Raw genomic sequence first — 20,013 nt, forward strand, 5'->3', positions numbered from 1 at the left:
GGAGGATTTCTGTCATTTGTAACCAAACCCCATCCTAGTCCCAGGATGTTATTGCAAGCAATGGTGTAGTGACCCTGAGTGGGGTTTCCTCAGGTTTATATCCAGGAATGGAATCACGGATCCTCAAATGTGCACCTACCCATTTTCGCTGGAGTACAAGTGGCTGGACTCTTCATGATAAATCCATTAGCAGGTACTAGAAGGCTCCGGTTTCTTCTTTTCTTTCTCAGCACTTCATCTGGGGAAGATTCAGGAAAGATTCCTCATTGTAAAAGGATTTGCAGTTCTCTGATGAGAGTGATTATTCATCCTTCTACTCAAACCGATTGATCACCTGTCAGAACATCTTTCTAACACTCTCTCGATGAAAAACCTTCACAACTTGAAGGAGCCCCAATCTGGTACCACATACCAAGCTCGGCACTTTTCCTGATCACATTCTTCCTCAGGGCGATCCTAGCAGGTAGGCGTGATACTTCCCACTTTACAGAAGAGAACTAGAAGCTTGGATGAAATAACCTGTCCCAGGCCATACAGCCACAGAATGTAGAGCAAGATGGAAACCCAGGTGGTTCTGCTGATGACTCAGTTGATGAGCTGTGTGCTTTTCACACTTCAGTGTGTGCACAGATCCGGTGGGGAGCTTGTCATGATGGAGATGGGGGACCCACAGTTCAGGAGCGGGGCCTGAAATGCTGCCTTTCTGGTTTCAAATTATTTTTGACTGTTCTGGCTCTTCCGTGCTGCATGCCACCTTCTCTAGCTGTGGTGAGCGGGGGCTACTTTTTGTTGCAGTGCTTGGGCTTCTCATTGTGGTGGCTTCTCTTGTGGAGCCATGGGCTCTAGGTGTGTGGGCTTAGTTGCCCTGCGACATGTGGGATCTTCCTAGACCAGGGATTGAACCCATGTCCCCGGCATTGGCAAGTGTATTCTTAACCACCGGACCACCAGAGAGGTCCGATGCTGCATGTCTAACAATGCTTCCAGATGCTGCCACACTGCTGAGTGGCAAGATGCCATTTTCCTTTTTTGCTATAGCTTCACATTTTTAAGGTGACCTGGTGGCTCAGACAGTTAAGAATCTTCCCGCAATGCAGGAGACTTGGGTTCAATCCCTGAATTGGGAGGAGCCCCTGGAGAAGGGAATGGCAACCCACTCCAGTGTTCAAAATCCCATGGACAGAGGAGCCTGGCAGGGGGTTGCAAAGAGTCAGACAAGACTGAGTGACTAACACTGTCACTTTTACAACTTTAAAGCTTCCCATGACCCCACCCTTCCCATTCCCTCCATAAAAACCCCCACAGGACTGGTCATGTTCGCTCCTGTGTGTCCCACCTTAGCCTGGACCAAGGATCTAGCTCAAAACTCCTGAGCTGTCCCTACTAGACTGTAAGTCCCTTGAAAAAAAAAAAAAAACTGTATCTTGTTCTTCCCAAAGATTCCCTAGCTCTGTGTCTGACCCATAGTAGTTACCTAACAAATGTCAGTCGAATAAATAAATAAATCTTTCGTCTCAAAGAATCCCATTACCATCCATGAGCCCCAAACCTAAGTTTCACTCTTTTTTTTGGCTGTACTACACAGTATGTGGGATTTTAGTTCCCTTGACTAGGGGTCGAAACCAGCCCCCACTGCGGTGGAAGCATGGAGTCCTAGGAATTTTAACCACTGGACTGCCGGGGAATTCCCTAAGTTTTGTTCTTTTTTTTTTAAGATTTTTTTAAAAAATATGGACCATTTAAAAAGTCTTTATACTGAATGTGTAACAATATTGTTTCTGTTTTATGTTTTGGTTTTTTGGCCACAAGGCACGTGGGATCTTAGCTCCCCAACCAGGGATTGAACCCAGCTCCATGCATTGTAAAGTCTTAACCACTGGACTGCCAGGGAAGTCCCTCTAAGTTTCATTCTTGATACCTCTTTCATGGAGTCACACTGGCAACCCACTCCAGTGTTTTTGCCTGGAGAATCTCAGGGACAGGGGAGCCTGGTGGGCTGCCGTCTATGGGGTCGCACAGAGTTGGACACGACTGAAGTGACTTAGCAGCAGCAGCAAAGGAATTTTAATCTTATTTATCTGACCTTAAAGGAATTTTAATCACGACATCCATAAAATTAAGACACCTAGGGGAATGCACTGGCAGTCCAGTGATTAGGACTCCTCGCTTCCACTGCAGAGCATGGGTTCGACCTCTGGTTGGGGAACTAATATACCCCCATGGCCAAAAATAAAATAAAAGGTATCTGTACTTGGTGAAGAATCAAATATTTTTTCCATTTGCCAAAACCAATTAGCATCAAAATATTTGTCTTTATAACCAGAAAGTTTTATTTTCATTCATGTCCAGAGGTGCTTAATGGAATTTTAATTTACACGCCTAAGCGTTTACTTATTTTAAATCTACAGTTCAATGAGTGTTAACATCCTAGGTAGCTAAGTGGTAGAGAATCCACCTGCAATGCAGGAGACTCCAGTTCAATCCCTGGGTCAGGAAGATCCCCTGGAGAAGCCCCAGTATTCTTGCCTGGGAAATCCCATGGACAGAGGAGTGTGGCTGGCTATGGTTCATGGGGTCACTAAAGAGTCGGAAACAACTTAGCAACTAAACAACACCACTAGTTTTACTTAGAGTGTATGTTTACTAACTGTAGCTTGGCGATTGGGGTGAGCAGATGCTTAAGAACCAAGCTGTTTTGGTGCCAGGGCTCTGTTGTATTCAAGTCCCCTTGGGGCTAGGAGTCTCCTTGTTGTTGCTCAGTCACTGAGCCATGTCTGACACTTTTCCAACCCATGGACTGCAGCATGTCAGGCTTCCCTGTCCTTCACTGTCTCCCAGAGTTTGCTCAAAGCCATGTCCATTGAGTTGATGATGCCATCCAACCATCTCATCCTCTGTTACCCCCTTCTCCTCCTGCCCTCAATCTTTGCCAGCATCAGGGCCTTTTCCAATGAGTCAGATCTTCACATCAGGTGGCCAAAGTATTGGAGCTTCAGCTTCAGCATCAGTCCTTCCAATGATCATTCAAGGTTGATTTCCTTTAGGATTGACTGCTTTTATCTCCTTGCTGTCCAAGGGACTCTCAAGAGTCTTCTCCAACACGAATTGGAAAGGAGTCTCCTGCCTATTTCAAGAGAGACCATCTGAGGGCGCAAGGACCTTGGTCTCGCTGGGAGGTGAGGAAACACTGGCTCCAGAAGCCGCGGGTGGGGCCTGGGGACACTTTCTTCAACATCCGCTGGGAAAGTTCAGGGGTTTACCGGTGCAACCACCGGTACTGGGGAACTGGAAAAGTAGGGACGGGGTTCCTGTTCACCATTCATTCATTCATCCAACACGTATGAAAGCCCCAACCTGGACACCGTAGGGGAGAGAGTAAGAGCTGTTTGTTGGCACGTCTAGAGTCCATCATGGGGTCTCAAAGAGTCGGATACGACTGAGCGACTGAACTGAACTGAGAGATGTTTACTATTTCCAAAACCTTTCAAGGCTCCATTATCTCGTTTGATCTCCTTCGAAAGAGGGCTGCCCAGTAGCGCTGCAGATAAGGAAGCCAAAGATTGAGAGGGGGAGGCGCCGCACCAGTTCACCCAGACACCTTTGGGTCGCTGGTCGCGGCGGGAACGCAGCCTGCGGAGGACCCCCGCGAGCGGCCGGAGTCCCCTGACGCGCGCGACGCCGCAGGGGCGCGCGCGGCCTCCGTAGCCGCGTCGGGGCGCCCGGGCGTCTACCGCCCCAGCCCGGCTCCAGGGTCACATGACTGCCTCCTAGACAACATGGCGGTGGCCGTGGTGCGGCACCCGGGCTGAGCGGCCGCGAGTGCAAGTGGGCGCCTGCCCGGGGCGAGGGGTGGCCTCCACCGGGGAGCAGAGGACCACAGACTCTCCTCAACCCGTTCCTGTCTCCGATCTCCCCCGAGTTCTGCTGGGCCCCTCCGCGCGGTGTGTCCGCCGGTGCGGGGACGCATGATAGAGCCCGGCTGCCATCCCCCGGCTCTGTGCTTCGGGGCAAGCTCCTCTCGTGTGTCCAGGCGCGTCTCCCTCGCCTGGGTTCCCTCCTCTCTCCAGCCTCCTCCCCTCGCAGGTGGGATCGTCGGTGGGACCGTAGCGCGGGCGGGCGCGGCCGCCCAGGACCATGTCCGGGTCCGACACCGCGCCCTTCCTCAGCCAGGCGGATGACACGGACGACGGGCCGGCGCCCGGCACCCCTGGGTTGCCGGGGTCCATGGGGATCCCGAAGTCCGAGGATCCCGAGGTCCTGGACCAGGAAGGACTGCAGAGAATCACGGGCTTGTCTTCGGGCCGTTCGGCTCTCATAGTGGCCGTGCTGTGTTACATCAACCTCCTCAACTACATGGACCGCTTCACCGTGGCTGGTACTGACTTCTGGGAGAAAGTTAGACGAGGGGAAGGGAGTGGGGTCCTGAGTGGGGCCGCCTCGGACGGCCCATCCTGAGTCTTCTCCTTCCCAGGCGTCCTTCCGGACATTGAGCAGTTCTTCGACATCGGAGATGGTAGCTCCGGCCTCATCCAGACCGGTAAGTGGAGGCTGGGCACACACAGCGGCTCTTATTTCTGTCCTGCCTTCCTTGAGGCCACGTGCTGGCCTGCCTGGGGCCTCATTTTTGGGAGGTACTCTGGCCAGAGCTAGGGGAGATGGCCTCGACTATACCCTGAAGCTGTCCTGTTTGAATAGGACACCACATTTAAAGAGATTTCAAGAGGGAGTCAGTTTAGTGTAATGGTATTTAGGCCGACATGGGTTTAAACGTCAGCGTTTCACTGAATGTGATGGTAGGTAAGGCCCTCAGTTTCTCTAAGCCTCACTTTCCTTGTGGGTGAGATGGAATTCATAAGAACCAGACTCACCTCCTAGGGCTGATGTGAGGATTAAATGAGGTAATGCCTGTGAAGTGGATTGTGCAATGTCGTACCCAGTAAATAGTGGCAGAAGAGGGAGAAATCTAAAAGGGGAAGAGGTGAGTGTTACTTGTTCAGAAGTTTGGGATTTATGGGACAGGCAAAGCCAAGACCAACTCCTCTATACCTTCCTTCCCTCCTTCATTCATTTATGAGCACCTCCCTGTGCCAGACCCTGGAGGGAGTGCTGATAACATCCAGAGATCATGGCAAGACCTCTTATTCTCATTGTCTTCTAATCCTTTTATCGGCCAAAGAATCTGGGTTATTATTCTTATTTTATAAAGGAAGTAGGTAGTATTTTTACAAAGAAAAGTATTTTTAAAGCTATACTTTTATAAAGAAACGGAGGCTTGGAGAAAAGTTAAGACTTGCCTAGGGTCATACAACGAGATAGAGGCAGAAGAGGAGTTTGAAACAGGGTCTTGCAGTGTTCTTTGCTCCACTCCAGACCACTAAGGAAATGGAGATATTTAAGCCAAAGTTGGATGGAATGAGAATGGGATCACAGGTCCAGTTCTGCCCAGCTCCAAAGAGTTGTTGACTTAGAAAAGAAACAGGTCTTTCTCAGTAACCTTGTTTACGTTTTCATTCAACACATGTTTGTTGGGCACCTGTTTTGTGCCAGGCATTGTGTTAAGGGATGGAAACATAGTCATGCCCAGTACAGGCAAGGTCTTTTTCTTCCTGGAGCTAACGTTTTGCTGTGCATGAGGGGGCAACAGTCCCTGAATTAATAATGAGATAGTATTCTATAGGAATAACTGTTATGTCAAAGAAGACAGAGTAGATGAGATAGAAAGAGATTGGATTTGTGGTGATTGGGAAGGTTTCTGAGCGGAAGGTAAAGGAGCTGAGGTCTGTGAAACTCAGGGGAGAGGGGAGATTGAGATGGAGAGGACAGCATCTCCATCGCCTTCAATACCAAAGCCTTAAGTTGGTATTGAACTTGGCAGTTGGGCCATTGGGGTGCAGAGTGGAAAGGTGGATAAGCGTGAGGTTGGAGAGGTAGGGAGGGGCTGGATCAGATAAGACTTTGGGCCAGGGTGTGGAGGATAGGCTAAGTCAGCTGGGCCATCCATTCTACAGTGGAAGATTTGAAAGACATTGTAGATGGGGCTGGACGATTACTCCCCCCACCCCAATCCATCCACACCTGGGAAGGAAGCTGTGATGGTTTTAGGACTGGGAGTTATTCTACCCCTCTTCATACTCCTCTGAGCTGGGGTAGAGGGTGGGGTAGGGATACTGAGGCTGGGCTGTGACTCTCTGCTTCCCCCCAGTGTTCATCTCCAGTTACATGGTGTTGGCACCTGTGTTTGGCTACCTGGGTGACAGGTACAATCGGAAGTATCTCATGTGCGGGGGCATTGCCTTCTGGTCTCTGGTGACACTGGGGTCGTCCTTCATCCCCAGAGAGGTGAGGTCCCATGCTGGTTCCTGCTTCCACCCCCCACCCCCACCCCCTGCCCCAGCCCTCCCATCCATCTTTGCTGCTGCTCTTTGGAGTCACTGCAGACTGGGCCTGGGGTGCTTGTGTGCTTCCCTTGGTCCTTACCATCTTTTATCCCTTGCCTGCCTGAATCATCTGCCCACCCCATCCTCTCCCCTGTTCTTCCAGAACCTTCTTCTGTCCATCATCCCCTCTCGCCCTTTGACTGGCCATTGACTCCTTCCACTGCGTACCAAACACTCCCGTTCCTCTGCTGTGGGAGAAACCTTACCCGGACTGCCCTCTGTTTGTCTTCCTTTTCCCAGTCAGACTTCCCCAAAGGCTCCCTTACCCCAGCTCCAGTCTGGGTGAAGGGGCAGCTGGTCAAAGGCTCTGCTTTGCCTGTACTTCCTCTCCTCCCACTCCTGCCCTGAGCACCGCTGGCTCACCTGCCCCCACCACTCCACTGCCAAAGTCAACAGGGCCCTCTCAGTTGCCAACTGTAGCTCCCAACTTCCTAGGCCTGTTCTCCCTTAATCTCCTGGGAGCCTCTGGCTCTGTTGACCCACCTCTTCCTTCCGGAAACTCTTCTGACTTCTCGGACTCCCCTCGTCTGGTTTTTGCCCCGCCTCCCTGGCTGTTGCTTCTTTACTCCTTTGAACTCGCCTCTCTCTGTTGTCATTCTCTGCCCTGGGACTCTGTCTCCTCAGCCCCGGACACTACGTACTCTCCTTGGGTGATCATGCCTTGTCCTTAGCTTCTGGTGTCTTTGGCAGACAAATAAACCCCCACCTAAGATCATTATTCACTATTGGGGTGTCTTGGATGGGTGGATGAGATAGAAATAAAGATTTATTTTGCACCAGTAGGTGCAGAATAATGAATAGACCTTTTCTGGTCCAGTTTTCACAGTAGTTATGTGAACAAGTTGTTGTTATTATCCCCTTTTGCAGATAAGGAAACTGAGGCTCAGAGAGGTTAAGTTGCTTTCTCACAATCACAGCTAGTAAGTAGTGGAGCCAGGATTCAAGCTCGGGTCTGTTTGCTTCTGAAACCCAGGCCTCTTCTGCCATCCCCGCCACCTCCCCAGAGTGGGCTGGTGAGATTGGCCGGGAGGCTGGCCACAGGGCGGGGTGCCACCTGCCCCATATCTCATTCCCCAGCGATTCTGGCTGCTCCTCCTGACCCGGGGCCTGGTGGGGGTTGGGGAGGCCAGTTACTCCACCATCGCACCCACCCTCATCGCTGACCTCTTCGTGGCAGACCAGCGGAGTCGGATGCTCAGCGTCTTCTACTTTGCCATCCCGGTGGGCAGGTGAGTTGACCTCGAGCCTGATAATGAGGCAGGAGGGCCTCACCTGGGACATGACTGACCAGCTGTCTCCTCCCCCACCCTCTTTCCCAGTGGTCTGGGTTACATTGCAGGCTCCAAAGTGAAGGATGTGGCTGGAGACTGGCACTGGGCTCTGCGGGTGAGTTGGGTCACAGCCCGGGGGAAGGTCAGCAATTTGCTCACTGATTCACCCTTTTTTACCTTCAGGCATCCCCCTTTTAAGGTATTGCTCACTCTGCTAAGCCTGTGGGAAGCCTAGCTGCCCTCACCATGAAGCCACATACTAGATAAAATTCTTGGTTACAGGTGACAGAAGCCATTGTAAACTGTAAGCCCCCAAATGGGACTGTATTGGCTCTATAATGGAAAGTCTCAGGGTGAGCTTCAGGTAAAGCTGGATCCAGGACACCCACACTGTCCCAGGAATTTGCTCATTTTTTCTCCGCTCTACTTTCCCCTGTGTTATCTTCATTCTCAAGCAAATGGAAGCTCCACATGTTTATCTTCCCATTTAGAAACTTTAGCAGCCTGGATCCTTGAGCAGTAGTCCTGGATGGTGTCTGATTAGATGAATGGGGGTCACATGCCTTCCACTGAATCAACCACCAAGGCCTTGGGAGGTTAACGTGACTCTTGTTGGCTAAGTCTGGGTTTCAAGCCCCACCCTGTTTGAACCAAATGAGTTGAGAGAGATGTAGGGAGTGGTTTCCCCAAAGAAAGTTAGGGAAAGTCCGTTGTTGCCAAGGAGGGAGCAGTTAGGCTTGCAGAAACAGGGGATCCATTGACAGTGACAGTCAGCCCTCCCCTCAGTCACAGGTTTAACTTCCTTGAGCAAGCACTCACTGGTTGTTTGAGGTCTCGGGCCCTGAATTGCCTTTATACACCCTTTATGGTCTCTCATTCCCCGGGGCTGAGCACCTCCCAGTCTGTTCCCTTCCTGAAGCCCACTCTTCCCCCAGGTGACGCCAGGCCTAGGAGTGCTGGCTGTTGTGCTGCTGTTCCTGGTAGTACGGGAGCCACCAAGGGGAGCTGTGGAGCGCCACTCAGACTCGCCACCCCTGAGCCCCACCTCGTGGTGGGCGGATCTGAGGGCTCTGGCAAGAAAGTGAGTTTCAGTTCAGTCGCTCAGTTGTGTCCGACTCTTTGTGACCCCATGGACTACAGCACGCCAGGCTTTTCTGTCCATCACCAACTCCCGGAACTTGCTGAAACTCATGTCTGTTGAGTCAGTGATGCCATCCAACCATCTCATCCTCTGTCATCCCCTTCTCCTCCCGCCTTCAGTCTTTCCCAGCATTAGGGTCTTTTCCAATGAATCAGTTCTTCAAATCAGGTGGCCAAAGGATTGGAGTTTCAATTTCAGCATCAGTCCTTCCAATGAATATTCAGGACTGATTTCCTTTACTGGAAACTGACTGGTTTGATCTGAGTATAGTTCCATCCTAACCTAATATCTGAGGCTCCCAGGGAGGCCCTGGGGTCTGTTCTGAGATGTACATGGGTGTGGTCTTTGTTGTGTTCTGTCAGCTGGCCCTAGCTCAAGGCAAGGAATGTTATCACCACGGCCCTGGCCCCTTTGTGGCAGCTGCTTGAATTACAGGCCCAGATCCTGGGAGCTGGGACAACCTTTACACCCAGTGCCCAGACAATAAGCCAGAGAGGAAGAACAGAGGTCTCTGGCCCCGATACCTCAGTGGAGTCTAACTTCCTCCTTCCTGATTGTCTGCAGTCCCAGTTTCATCCTGTCTTCCCTTGGTTTCACTGCTGTGGCCTTTGTCACGGGCTCCCTGGCTCTTTGGGCCCCTGCTTTCTTGCTGCGTTCCCGTGTGGTCTTGGGGGAGACCCCACCCTGCCTTCCTGGAGACTCCTGCTCTTCCTCTGACAGGTACCCGGATGGGGACTGGGCTGGGGGGCCCTGCAGGTGGCAGGGGATGAAGTGGAGAGGGTCTGTGATTCAGACTCAGGCAAGGAGAGTCTGAATCCTGACTCCACAGCTACTTCCTCTCCCAGAGTCTCAGTTTCCTGGTCTGGGAGTAGGTGCCTTCCTCTTGGAGCTTTGTGAACCATGGGGTGCTGTACCTAGATAGACCTGGGTTGTGAGTGTGGCTGGGATGGACCATCTCTGGGCCTTGGGGGTGAGGCTAGGGGGCTTGGCAGAAGGAAGGACTAGCCCCCCTTTTCCTCTCCCTCCCCTAGTCTCATCTTTGGACTCATCACCTGCCTCACCGGGGTCCTGGGTGTGGGCCTCGGCGTGGAGATCAGCCGCCGCCTCCGCCGCTCCAACCCCCGGGCTGACCCACTGGTTTGTGCTGCTGGCCTCCTGGGCTCCGCACCCTTCCTCTTCCTGTCCCTCGCCTGTGCCCGTGGCAGCATCGTGGCCACCTATGTGAGTAGCCAGCAGGTGTCTAGGGAGGTGGTCTGGGTCCAGGGTGGAGGGATGGTTCACTGGGGGTCAGGATTGGAATCAGAGCCGACTCTGGAGTGGGAACGCCTGAGTTTGCCTCTCAGCTCTGGCCGTTCTTAGCTGTGTGACATTGGGCAAGTGACTTAACCTCTCTGTGCCCAGTGTCAACTGCTGTAAAATGGGAATGATAGAAGCACCTGTCTCCGAGGGGTGTTGTGAGGGTTAAAGGAGTTAACAGAGGGGCCTGGTACCTGGTGAGCCCGCCTCGTGTTTGCTCTTCTGTAAAATGGGAATGATAGTAGCACCTGTTTCCTGGGCGTGTTGTGACGGTCAAAGGAATGAATAGAGGGGCCTGGGACCTGATGAGCCCTCCTCGTGTTTGCCCGTGTTGTGGTGAGACCCACCCCATCCTCACTCCTTCACCACCTACCTCCCATCCTCCAGATTTTCATTTTTATTGGAGAGACACTGTTGTCCATGAACTGGGCCATCGTGGCTGATATTCTGCTGGTAAGTAGGTGGCTGGCCCGAGGTTACCCCAGTGGCTGATGGGAGCGGGCGGTGGGTAGGAAACCTCATGTGTGCTAAGTCACTTCAGTCGTGTCCGATTCTTTGTGACCCTATGGACACTGTACCCCTCCAGGTTCCTCTATCCATGGGATTCTCCAGGCAAGAATACTGGAGTGGGTTGCCACGCCCTCCTCCAGGGGATCTTCTGACTCAGGGATTGAACTCATGTCTCTTATGTCTCCTGCATTGGCAGGCGGGTTCTTTACCACTAGCGCCACCTGGGAAGCCCCATAGGGAACTTCACTTGTCTTGAATTGTGATGGTCACCCCTTTTTCAGAACCTAGCCCTAAGACTGACTTCCAGCCCCAAGTGGGCCTGTGGTTTGCGCCTGCCCTGCCCTTCATCCCAGCCACACCTCTGAGCTGGGGTTCCCCTGATGTCAGCCTAAGGTGTGCCTCGGTCCTGTCCTTACCCTCTGCCTCCTGCTCCTCTCTCCCACCAGTACGTGGTGATCCCCACACGACGCTCCACTGCCGAAGCCTTCCAGATTGTACTGTCCCACCTGCTAGGTGATGCTGGGAGCCCATACCTCATTGGTTCGGTGAGCAAGACGTCTTGGCCAGGCCTGGGGTGGGCTTCAGGGGGATCCTACGTTCCTGGCACCAGCAAGTCGCCAGCAGCCTGAGCACAGGCCGGATTAGAGGGTCCAGTCCAAGTGAGGCATCCGAGTCCCTGTGCCAGGCACCCCTCACCTTGAAGTCTCAGCTAGGCCGGCAGGCTTTTGACTTGGTAGATTTCCATCGGTGAGGTCCTGGCTTAAGTCTTCTTCATTCTTCTGGAGTTTGGGGGCTTCCTTTCCATGCCTCTTTCTCCTGACTTTTCTTTTCCTTTTTTTTTTTTTGAGATTTTTTGATGAAAAATTCTGCAAAGTCTTTGTTGAATTTGTTACAATATTGCTTCTGTTTTATGTTTTGGTTTGTTGACTGTGAGGCATGCGGGATCTTAGCTCCCCAACCAGGGGTCAAACCCGTGCCCCCTGCACTGGAAGGCCAAGTATTAGCTACTGGACTGCCAGGGAAGTCCCTCTCTTGACTTTTCTTTCCTTGTCTCCCTGCAGATCTCTGACCGCCTCCGCCGGGACTGGCCCCCCTCCTTCTTGTCCGAGTTCCGGGCGCTGCAGTTCTCGCTCATGCTCTGCGCCTTCGTGGGGGCGCTCGGGGGCGCAGCCTTCCTGGGCACCGCCATCTTCATTGAGAGCGACCGCCGGCGGGCTCAGCTGCACGTGCAGGGTCGGTCGGGCCTCCCCCCTGTCCGTCCACAGCTCCCTGCCTAGCTTCATGATGCTGCCTGCTTGTCCATCTGTCTGCCCACCCAGCCCCGCGTACCTGGCCACTCCCAGTCCTCAGCCTTCCCCTTCCTCGGCTTCGGGGCTGCCTGACCCATGAGCTCATGGCCTGCTGTGTGCCCAGCTCTGCTTCCCTGTCCATTTGCCACTGCTTGTTTGTCCCCTCCCTGGGCCTGTGTCTGTCTGTCCATCCAGCCCTGGCTCTGATTCTCTTCCCCGGCAGGTCTGTTGCCTGAAACCGGGCCCACCGATGACCGGATCGTGGTGCCCCAGCGAGGACGCTCCACCCGGGTCCCTGTGTCCAGTGTGCTTATCTGAGGGATCACTGCTTGCTATCTGCAGACCTATCACAGCTGGCCCTGGGCCCACCCCGGGCAGTGCCCGGGGCCCAACTCCTCGGCTAGCCCATTTTCTGGGAGGGGCCTTGGGCCATGTTCCAGCTCCCACACACTACATGGGTGGCCAAGTGGGGACATTGGAGACTCGGGACAGAGGAGCCCCTGCCACTGCAGCAGCCCTGGGGGCTCGGTGCTATTTGTAACTGAATAAAATTTGTAGCCAGACCCCAAGTGCCTGCTGGAGTCTCTCTGGGTTAGGAGCCTCTGACCTCTGGATGGTGGGGTATACCCCCTCTCTAGTCCCAGGGTCCCAGGGGCTGTCGGGTGACCCCCATGGGCCCTGGGGCAAAGCCCTCTCCTTCCGGGCCGGTGAGCATTGGGGTGGAGTGAGTTGGCTCTGTGTGACCGTGAGTCACGCCCGTGTCTCCCCTAGAGCCCGTCCTCCTTGGCAGGCTGGCCAGGGTGAGGTGGGGGTAGGCACACCCGGGGGCCCCTCAGAATTCCCGGTGTCGGAGCCTCTCTCCTTGCTGCCTCCGTGAGGCACGGCTGTGGAGGTCATGGCCGCTGGCCGGCCTGTAAGCATCTTTCCCTCTTCCCCGCCATGTGAGTTGCCCCTTGCCAGGGAGACCAGCTGACCCTTCTGGAGGGCCCAGGGTGTCTCCTGAGGTGGCCTCCTCCCCCTCCTCACTGGCTGAGTGGGGGTGGGAAGGGGGCGGGTGCAGCCGGCTGAGCCCCGATGATTTCCTGCCCTCACCCGGCGCTCACCACAGCTTCCTGCCACAGGCAGGCAGGCGCTGAGGAGAGGCGGGCGCGGAGCGAGGGGCAGGTAGGGCTGGGGCATAGGGTCGGTGTAGGGGTGCCCCAGACTCCAGCCCAGGCCCTGGCCTGACCACCCTGGGGTCCAGGGTCTTCCAGAGCCAGCGCTGACGCCCACTCAGCCCAGCGAGGGGAGGGGATCCAGAGGACCCTCTCCCTCCACCAGGCTCCCAGCCGGCTGCCGGTACCCTTCCCGGCCTGGCCCTCGCCCTGCTGCTTCTCTGTGTGGAGGGGTGTGCAGCGAGCAGCTGGGCCTGGTCCAAGCAGATGGAGGCGGTCAGCCTGGCTGTCTACGTGCTGGGGCCCCTGCTGCTGCCTCTCTTGGCCGTGTTGCTGATGGCTCTGTGTGTGCGCTGCCGGGAGCTGCCAGGTGAGTGGATGCCGGTGGGTTGACCAGATGCCCAGACACACTGCCAGGGATGCTCACTCCACTCCCTGGACTCCTTCCTTCCCTTTAACTGTCTGTAACTCTTTCTTGCACGCGGAGACGCTGAGAGCCCCATACTCCATCACCCTCTGCCCTCGTCACCCTCTTTTCCTGCCTCACGGGCCCTTTCTTCCCCAGGCTCATATGACACTGCCGTCTCCGATAGGTGAGTCCGCCCTGTCGACTGCATTCGACTCCCTCAACCCCCTGTGTGGGGCTGGGCCCCTAGGGGGCTGGGGTGGGGTCCAGGGCCTCTCCCAGATGCTGACCCGAGCTGTGTCTCTCCTGCCAGTTTGACCCCAAGTAGCATCATGATCAAACTGCCTCGTGAGTACATGAGTGTCCCCTCCCTTGGGTGTGGGGAGAGGGTCCCCTGGCCTGGGAGAGCGTGTGTCTTTGTTCTGTTTCCCCCCTGTGGCCGCCCACATGGCCCGAACTGGGGGTGGGGAGGGAGATGGTGTCCCCCCGCCCAGGGCTCTCCAGGGCCCCAGAGGTGGCAGGGGTCAGTCTGCCCTTCGAGGCCTTGTCCAGGGTAGGGGCATGAGGTGTGGAGTCATTTCTTCAGCTTGGTCCTGTGTCCTCAGCCACGCTCGTCCCACGGCCATCCACCACTCCCTACCCGCTCCCGAGCCAGCCAGACCTGCTCCCCATCCCGTAAGTACACCTACCCCTGCCAAATCCCCCCTTGTACCCCCTCACCTCCTTGGATTGGGGGCCTTTTGCCCTGTTGCAAGCCCTCTCCCCCTAGAGCCCCACCCCAGCTTGACCTATGACCTTTGATGCCCAGAAGGTCCCCGCAGCCCCTCGGAGGCTCCCACCGTATGGCGTCATCCCGGCAGGACTCAGATAGTGGTAAGCGTGGAGCAGGACCCACAGGGCTGGGGCCACTGGGCAAAGGCCCCCTCTGAGCTGACTCAGTCTCCCTCTCGCGCTCTCTCTGCAGCCAACAGCGTGGCCAGCTACGAGAACGAGGGTGTGACTGGGACCCCTGTGGCCCCGGCTGGGAGGCGGCTGAGACCCGTCCTGGGCTCCGCTGACCCTGTGTCGTTACCCCCAGAGGCCGCCTGTGAAGACGCGGACGAAGATGACTATGATGAAGACTATAACAACGAGGGCTACTTGTGAGTGGCCAGGCGGGAGGTGGGGGCCGAGGCCAGGGCTCCTTGCTCACCTGACCCTTGACCCCGCAGGGTGGTGCTTCCCGACAAGGACCCGGCCACCAGCACTGGCAACGCCGTCTCCCCGGCTCCGGCGTCCAGCAAACCCGGCCTCCGAGACAGCGCCTTTTCCAGTGAGTCGGCCGTCTGACCACTCCCTGCCCCTCCGTGCTGCGGCCCGTCGGGTCTTCCCTCTCCTCCTGGATCCTTATGCCCCTGCATCTTCTCGCTTCTCTCTTTCTAGCCCTCCTGTCCTTCAGCTAGGGGACTTCCGGCTCCAGTCTTCTTTTCTTTTCTCTCCTCTTCCCTCTTCTTCGTTTGCCTTTATTGTCTGCAAGATTTCCTTCTTTGACTCCAAGCTTTTCTTTTGTCTTTCTTGTCCAAAAGCTCTTTCTTCATCTCTGAATATTCCTTTCTCAGAGCCTCCTCTCTTGTTTCGCCATGGCGATATCATCTTGCAAATCTCGAAGGATCGTGATGATCGGCTGTCTTTTTTGGGTTTTTTTGGAAAGTTTTCTTCTGCTTCCAGTGTTGTTTCAGTTTCCTTTGGGCTACTTTTCGCTCTTCGTTTTGGTTTCATCCTGCCTCTTGGAGGCTTTTATCTGTGTCTTGTGATCTTCAATGTCCATTACTCTTCTCCTTCAACGCATGCTCTGTGCCATCACGTCCACACCCTGGCTTTATTTGCCATCCAGATCATCCCTGACTCACGGCCTCTCTCTTGGGCCCCAAACCGTCTGTCCAAGTGCTTATTTTCATTCCTTCACTCACTCACTCACGTTCGTCCATTCACACAATTCACCCATCGTACTTATTGGATGCCCCTGAAATAACCACTGCTAATGAGACAGAGTCGTGATTAAAGCCGCTCACATTACTGAGGGCCTAGTACATGCGCTCGGAGAAGGCAATGGCAAGCCACTCCAGTACTCTTGCCTAGAAAATCCCATGGATGGAGGAGCCTGGTAGGCTGCAGTGTGTGGGGTCGCTGAGGGTCAGACACGACTGAGCGACTTCACTTTCACTTTTCACTTTCACACATTGGAGAAGGAAATGGCAACCCACTCCAGTGTTCTTGCCTGGAGAATCCCAGGGATGGGGGAACCTGGTGGGCTTCCGTCTATGGGGTCATACAGAGTCGGACACGACTGAGGTGACTTAGCAGCAGCAGTACATGCGCTACTAAGAGTTTTTTCTGTATTTGTTGTTGTTGTCTAGTCCAGCTCTTTTGCAACCCCGTGGACTGTAGCCCTGCAGGCTCCTCTGTCCACGGGATTTCCCAGGCAAGAATCCTAGAGTGTGTTGCCATTTCCTTCTCTGGGGGATCTTCCTGACCAACTTATTAATATTAAACCTCACAATTCCTGGGGACTTTTGAGCTTCTCCCTTCCCATGCTGCCCCTCACTTGTCCCATCTCTACAATGATTTGTGTATTTTACAGAAGCTTGGCAGCACTTACTATATGACAGACCTTATTTTATTTAACTCACCGTTTTCACAACACCCCCTCTGCGGTGGGTACCGTCCCTCACCCTGTTTTATGAGACGAAGGGGCGAGAGGTTAGGTAGATTGTCTGAGGTTAGATAATGCTGAGGCTGGACTGGAACCTGGGCAGTCTGGCTCTGAAACCTGCCTGTCCACAGCCTCATGGAGAAAATAAGTCAACCCCTGAAAGAATAAGATGGCGTCGGAGGCGCGAGGCACCAGGAAGGAACAAGGACAGGAGAGGGGATCAGGGCAGGCCTGGCTGAGGAGGAGGAGCCAGTGGGGCTGATGATGCCCCTGACACCACCCAGCCGTGCGTGCTGTCTCCTTCTCCACACAGGTCGCCCAGCCCCACCGCCCTGAGCTGCTCCCTGTGTCCCTGCTCCCCAGCCTGGGGGACATGCTGGGGTCTGTTGCCTCTCCTCCCACAATTCTGTTTCCTCTGATCAGTTCTGGTTAAGTTGCCCAGCTTCCCTCCACGGCCATGGGCGTCACAGGGCTGGCCTCTCTGTACCACTCCGGGCTGACGGTGGGTGTGATCTCTGTTGTGGAGGGGTCTGTATGCAGGAGTCTCAGGCTGGTTATGTGGGACGTCTTGGGTGTCTGCATTTGGGGAGTCTGGGTAACAGTGCCTGGGGTGCCCATGCTTTTCCTCTAGTGGAGTCGGGGGAAGATTACGTGAATGTTCCTGAGAGCGAGGAGAGTGCCGACGCATCTCTGAGTGAGTGCGGGGGGCCCTCCTGGTGCCCTCCTGGGGTCTGTCATCCCTCCCTTCCTCCCTCTTGCCCCCCTACCCCGTCCTCACTCTCATGCCACCCTGGGGTGAGTGTCTCCAGTCCCCTGCCCCCCGTGGCTCCCTCACCCTCTGCCTGGGTGTCCTCTTCTCTCCTCCTCCATGTGGCCTGTCCCCCTTTGGGTGTGGCTGTCCCTCCTTCTGACCTGTCCCCACAGATGGGAGTCGGGAATACGTGAACGTGTCCCAGGAGCTGCAGCCCGGGGCGAAAACCAAGCCTGGTGTGTGTCTGTGTGTGTGTGTGTGTGTGGAGGGGCTGGGGGAGGTGGGGCAGACCCTGAGTGAGCCACCTTGGAGGTAGGGGTAGGTTCGCTTTATGAGCTGAAGAGCAGCCTCCCCTTCCCTCACAGACACCCAGGATTCCCAGGAGGTGGAGGACGAGGAAGCTCCGGATTACGAGAATCTGTAGCTGAACTGAGGGCCTGGTGAGAGGCCCCGCCTGCCCCAGCGCTGCCCTGGGCCTGCAGGCCCTTGACCCTTCCCTCCCTTCCCCTTCCCATCCTCTCAGCCCTCTCTCTCTGAGTCTGGGGACCCCCTCTGACCCCCACCGACGACCTCCCCCCAACTCACAGCCCCTCCCCCATCCCTGTCCTCTTGTGTTTCAGCGTGTGGCCGTGCCTGTTCTGGAAGCAGCCTCGCCTGGGAGTGCTGAGCTGGGCGGCTGGCGGTAGCCCTGTGGGGCCCCACTTGGCACCCTGCCCCGGCTGCGGCCTGACAAAAGCCTGAGAATTTTCCCCCTAACTTATTGTCACTTTGGGATCCAGTCTGTGGCCCCCGAACTCTGCACCTTCTGATGCAGCCTGAGAGTGAACCACCCTGGCCCCAGCCCTCCTCTGTCAGAGAATAAAGGCTGGTGCGGTCTGCAGTTCTCTTGGCTTTGGCTGGCCAGCGGGTCGGAGTCAGGGCGAGGGTGGGCTGTGTCTGAAGGCTTGTGTGGTTGTGTGAATGCACGTGTGTTCCTGGATCTCCATTCTCACAGGCCCTTCGTGCTCCCAAGGGTCCCGACCAGGTATGTGTGAGTGACTGCGTGAAGCCTGGGACACGTCGCCTTCTGAATGAGGCCGTTTCTGACCCCGGCTGGCACTCCTGGGGCTCGGACACGTCTCCCCACGAGATAGTCCTTGGAAGTGGCAGGCAATGGCTCTGATGATGGGAGAAGGGGGTGTGGGGAAGCACTGGGTAGACATCTAGAGCAAGACCTTCCCCACTGGCTCCCAGTTTCTCCATCTTTAAAACATGGAGTTGACTCACTGACCTCAGAGGACCTTCTTAATTCTTAATTTTTGTGGTTCTTAATAAATCAGGACTTTTAAAAAATTATCTACGCGACTGAAAATGTTAACAGGCAGCACAGTCTTCTTCAGGCTTGGATGTACAAATGACTCGGGGGCGGGGTTGCTAAAATGCAGATTCAGATTCAGTCAATCTGGGATGGAGCCTGGATGGACTCTGCATTCCTAAGGAGCTCCCAAGTGGTGGTTTAACGGCTGCTGTTCTGAGCTCCCATTCCAAGTTGCAGGGTCTGGTGGATACCCTGGTTATTGTGACTGGCTTTCCTGTGCGAGCGTGTGACAACCTGGCCAGAGTGAGGCCCACCGCTGGATGTGGGCGGGAAGCATCAGGAAGGAGACGCTTTCTTGTTCATGGCAGTCGTGGAGCAGGGAGAACATGACCCTGGAGCCCCCTCACCTGGAGAGTCTCCTGAGAATGAAGCCAGCATGGAGGGGAGAGACGGTCTGGAGGTGGGCAGGGCTGGCTTCCTGGTGGTGTCAGAATGCTTGGACCCAGTCAGAGCTGAAGCAAGACATCCCTTCCGACTGCCAGTTACTTGGGCCAATAAATGACCAGTTTCCTTCAACCTGCTTGATGGGGGGTTTCTGTCTCACACAACCAGAGTAGGCCTGAGTGAGATGCAGAGTAGTTGGCGTCCTCTGCAAAGCTGTGGGCTCCAAAGGTGATAGTCACAGCTCCTCTATGAAGCACCTATCGCATCTCCAGGCTTCCTTTATCATCATCTTGCCCCTGTTGTCAGTTAAGGTGCCTATCCCGTATCCCCATTTTGCAGGTGAGAAAATGTAGGCTCAGAGAGGAAAAGTGGTTTGCCCAGAGGCACGTGGCCAGAATGGCAAATCTAGGGTGAGATGTTTGCCTGTTGGTCTTCAGAGTCATTGCTGGCAACACCTTTGCTCTGGGTGTTACAAGCTGCTGGCTGCCCCAGGTGGGGAGGTTGTGAGATGTGAGGTTGTAAAAGTGGGGAAGGAGGTCTGGGAGGGGCTTGACAAGCTAGATGTCAACAGGTGGCATTAAGTCATTTTGTTTGGAGGTAGTTAAAAGGCAGAGGGGCACTTCCCTGGCGGGCTACTGGTTAAGACTCTGGACTTCCACTGCAGGGGGCATGGATCCCTTGGTCTAGAGACTAAGATTACCACAAGCTGTTTGGGAACTAACATCCCACATGCCATGCGGCACAGCCAAATAAATAAAACAACCCAAACCTGAAATAATTCCAAACGCCATTAAAGGGCAGAGGCACCTTCCTGCCTGGGCTGAGGCACAGAAAGAGTTTATCAAAAGGTTATGTTGGTGTGCTCACCCTGAGGGTCATCTGGCACCATCTGTCAAGCTGAAGACGGTGTGTCCTCTTGCCTAGCAAATCCCTGGGTATAAACCTGGACAAACCAGCACGTGGGCTAAGGGAATGGGCCCCAGGGGCTCAGGGCAGATTGTAATGACCAACAGTGGACACTTGGGGAGTGGACGGCATAGGTGCAGTCTAGTGACACGGTGGAAACCCACCAGCAGAGAAAACGGGATTGGAGCAACATCTGTCAACTCCGATGAATATCACCAACAGAATGTGGAGTGGGCAAAGGAAAACAGATTGTTTTATTTATATAAACTTAAAAATGAAACATGAAAGATCTGTATATGTTGTCCAGGGATACACATATATGTAAAGATACCAACATAGGCGAACGAGGGAATTCTCGGGTGGCCCAGTGGTTAAGGTTCCATACTTTCACTGCTGTGGGCCTGGGTTCAATCCCTGGT

The 20,013-nt window shown here is 54.7% G+C and overlaps 2 protein-coding genes across 8 annotated transcripts; both read left to right on the forward strand.

Annotated features, from left to right (window-relative positions):
- Window positions 1-3,749: 3,749 nt before the first annotated feature.
- On the forward strand, window positions 3,750-12,507 carry SPNS1 (SPNS lysolipid transporter 1, lysophospholipid). Its single transcript, XM_055409752.2, has 12 exons — window positions 3,750-4,375; window positions 4,472-4,537; window positions 6,203-6,339; window positions 7,515-7,666; window positions 7,757-7,823; window positions 8,644-8,789; window positions 9,414-9,569; window positions 9,881-10,070; window positions 10,533-10,598; window positions 11,102-11,200; window positions 11,717-11,888; window positions 12,168-12,507. Exons 1-12 carry the CDS (start codon window positions 4,135-4,137, stop codon window positions 12,260-12,262), a joined length of 1,587 nt encoding a protein of 528 aa, XP_055265727.2. The 5' UTR covers window positions 3,750-4,134; the 3' UTR covers window positions 12,263-12,507.
- A 544-nt stretch (window positions 12,508-13,051) lies between these two features.
- On the forward strand, window positions 13,052-17,827 carry LAT (linker for activation of T cells). Of its 7 annotated transcripts, none has more exons than XM_055409751.2 (12): window positions 13,052-13,468; window positions 13,586-13,691; window positions 13,818-13,852; window positions 14,110-14,179; window positions 14,316-14,377; window positions 14,469-14,498; window positions 14,583-14,646; window positions 14,716-14,816; window positions 16,828-16,890; window positions 17,121-17,183; window positions 17,313-17,387; window positions 17,568-17,827. In XM_055409751.2, exons 1-11 carry the CDS (start codon window positions 13,366-13,368, stop codon window positions 17,369-17,371), a joined length of 756 nt encoding a protein of 251 aa, XP_055265726.2. In that variant the 5' UTR covers window positions 13,052-13,365; the 3' UTR covers window positions 17,372-17,387; window positions 17,568-17,827. The 7 variants fall into 7 exon arrangements, with proteins under 7 accessions (XP_055265726.2, XP_055265725.2, XP_088689144.1 ...); XM_055409750.2 differs by having other exon boundaries at window positions 13,053-13,468; window positions 14,313-14,377; XM_088833020.1 differs by having other exon boundaries at window positions 13,055-13,468; window positions 13,664-13,691; window positions 14,313-14,377.
- Window positions 17,828-20,013: the final 2,186 nt, after the last annotated feature.

The sequence above is a fragment of the Moschus berezovskii genome, chromosome 27 (assembly GCF_049115385.1).
Source record: "Moschus berezovskii isolate FMDL1 chromosome 27, NW_MosBer_1.0, whole genome shotgun sequence".
Classification (NCBI taxonomy): Eukaryota; Metazoa; Chordata; class Mammalia; order Artiodactyla; family Moschidae; genus Moschus; species Moschus berezovskii.

What these genes read in the sequence shown, in the direction of transcription:
- SPNS1 (XM_055409752.2), top strand. Translation starts at nt 4,135, where the DNA reads ATGTCCGGGTCCGACACCGCGCCCTTCCTCAGCCAGGCGGATGACACG. An exon ending in CTCCGGCCTCATCCAGACCG is followed by an intron (nt 4,538 to 6,202) that starts GTAAGTGGAGGC and finishes GCTTCCCCCCAG; the next exon opens with TGTTCATCTCCAGTTACATG. An exon ending in GCCCATACCTCATTGGTTCG is followed by an intron (nt 11,201 to 11,716) that starts GTGAGCAAGACG and finishes GTCTCCCTGCAG; the next exon opens with ATCTCTGACCGCCTCCGCCG.
- LAT (XM_088833016.1), top strand. Translation starts at nt 13,366, where the DNA reads ATGGAGGCGGTCAGCCTGGCTGTCTACGTGCTGGGGCCCCTGCTGCTG. An exon ending in GACACTGCCGTCTCCGATAG is followed by an intron (nt 13,692 to 13,817) that starts GTGAGTCCGCCC and finishes CTCTCCTGCCAG; the next exon opens with TTTGACCCCAAGTAGCATCA. An exon ending in TATAACAACGAGGGCTACTT is followed by an intron (nt 14,647 to 14,715) that starts GTGAGTGGCCAG and finishes TTGACCCCGCAG; the next exon opens with GGTGGTGCTTCCCGACAAGG.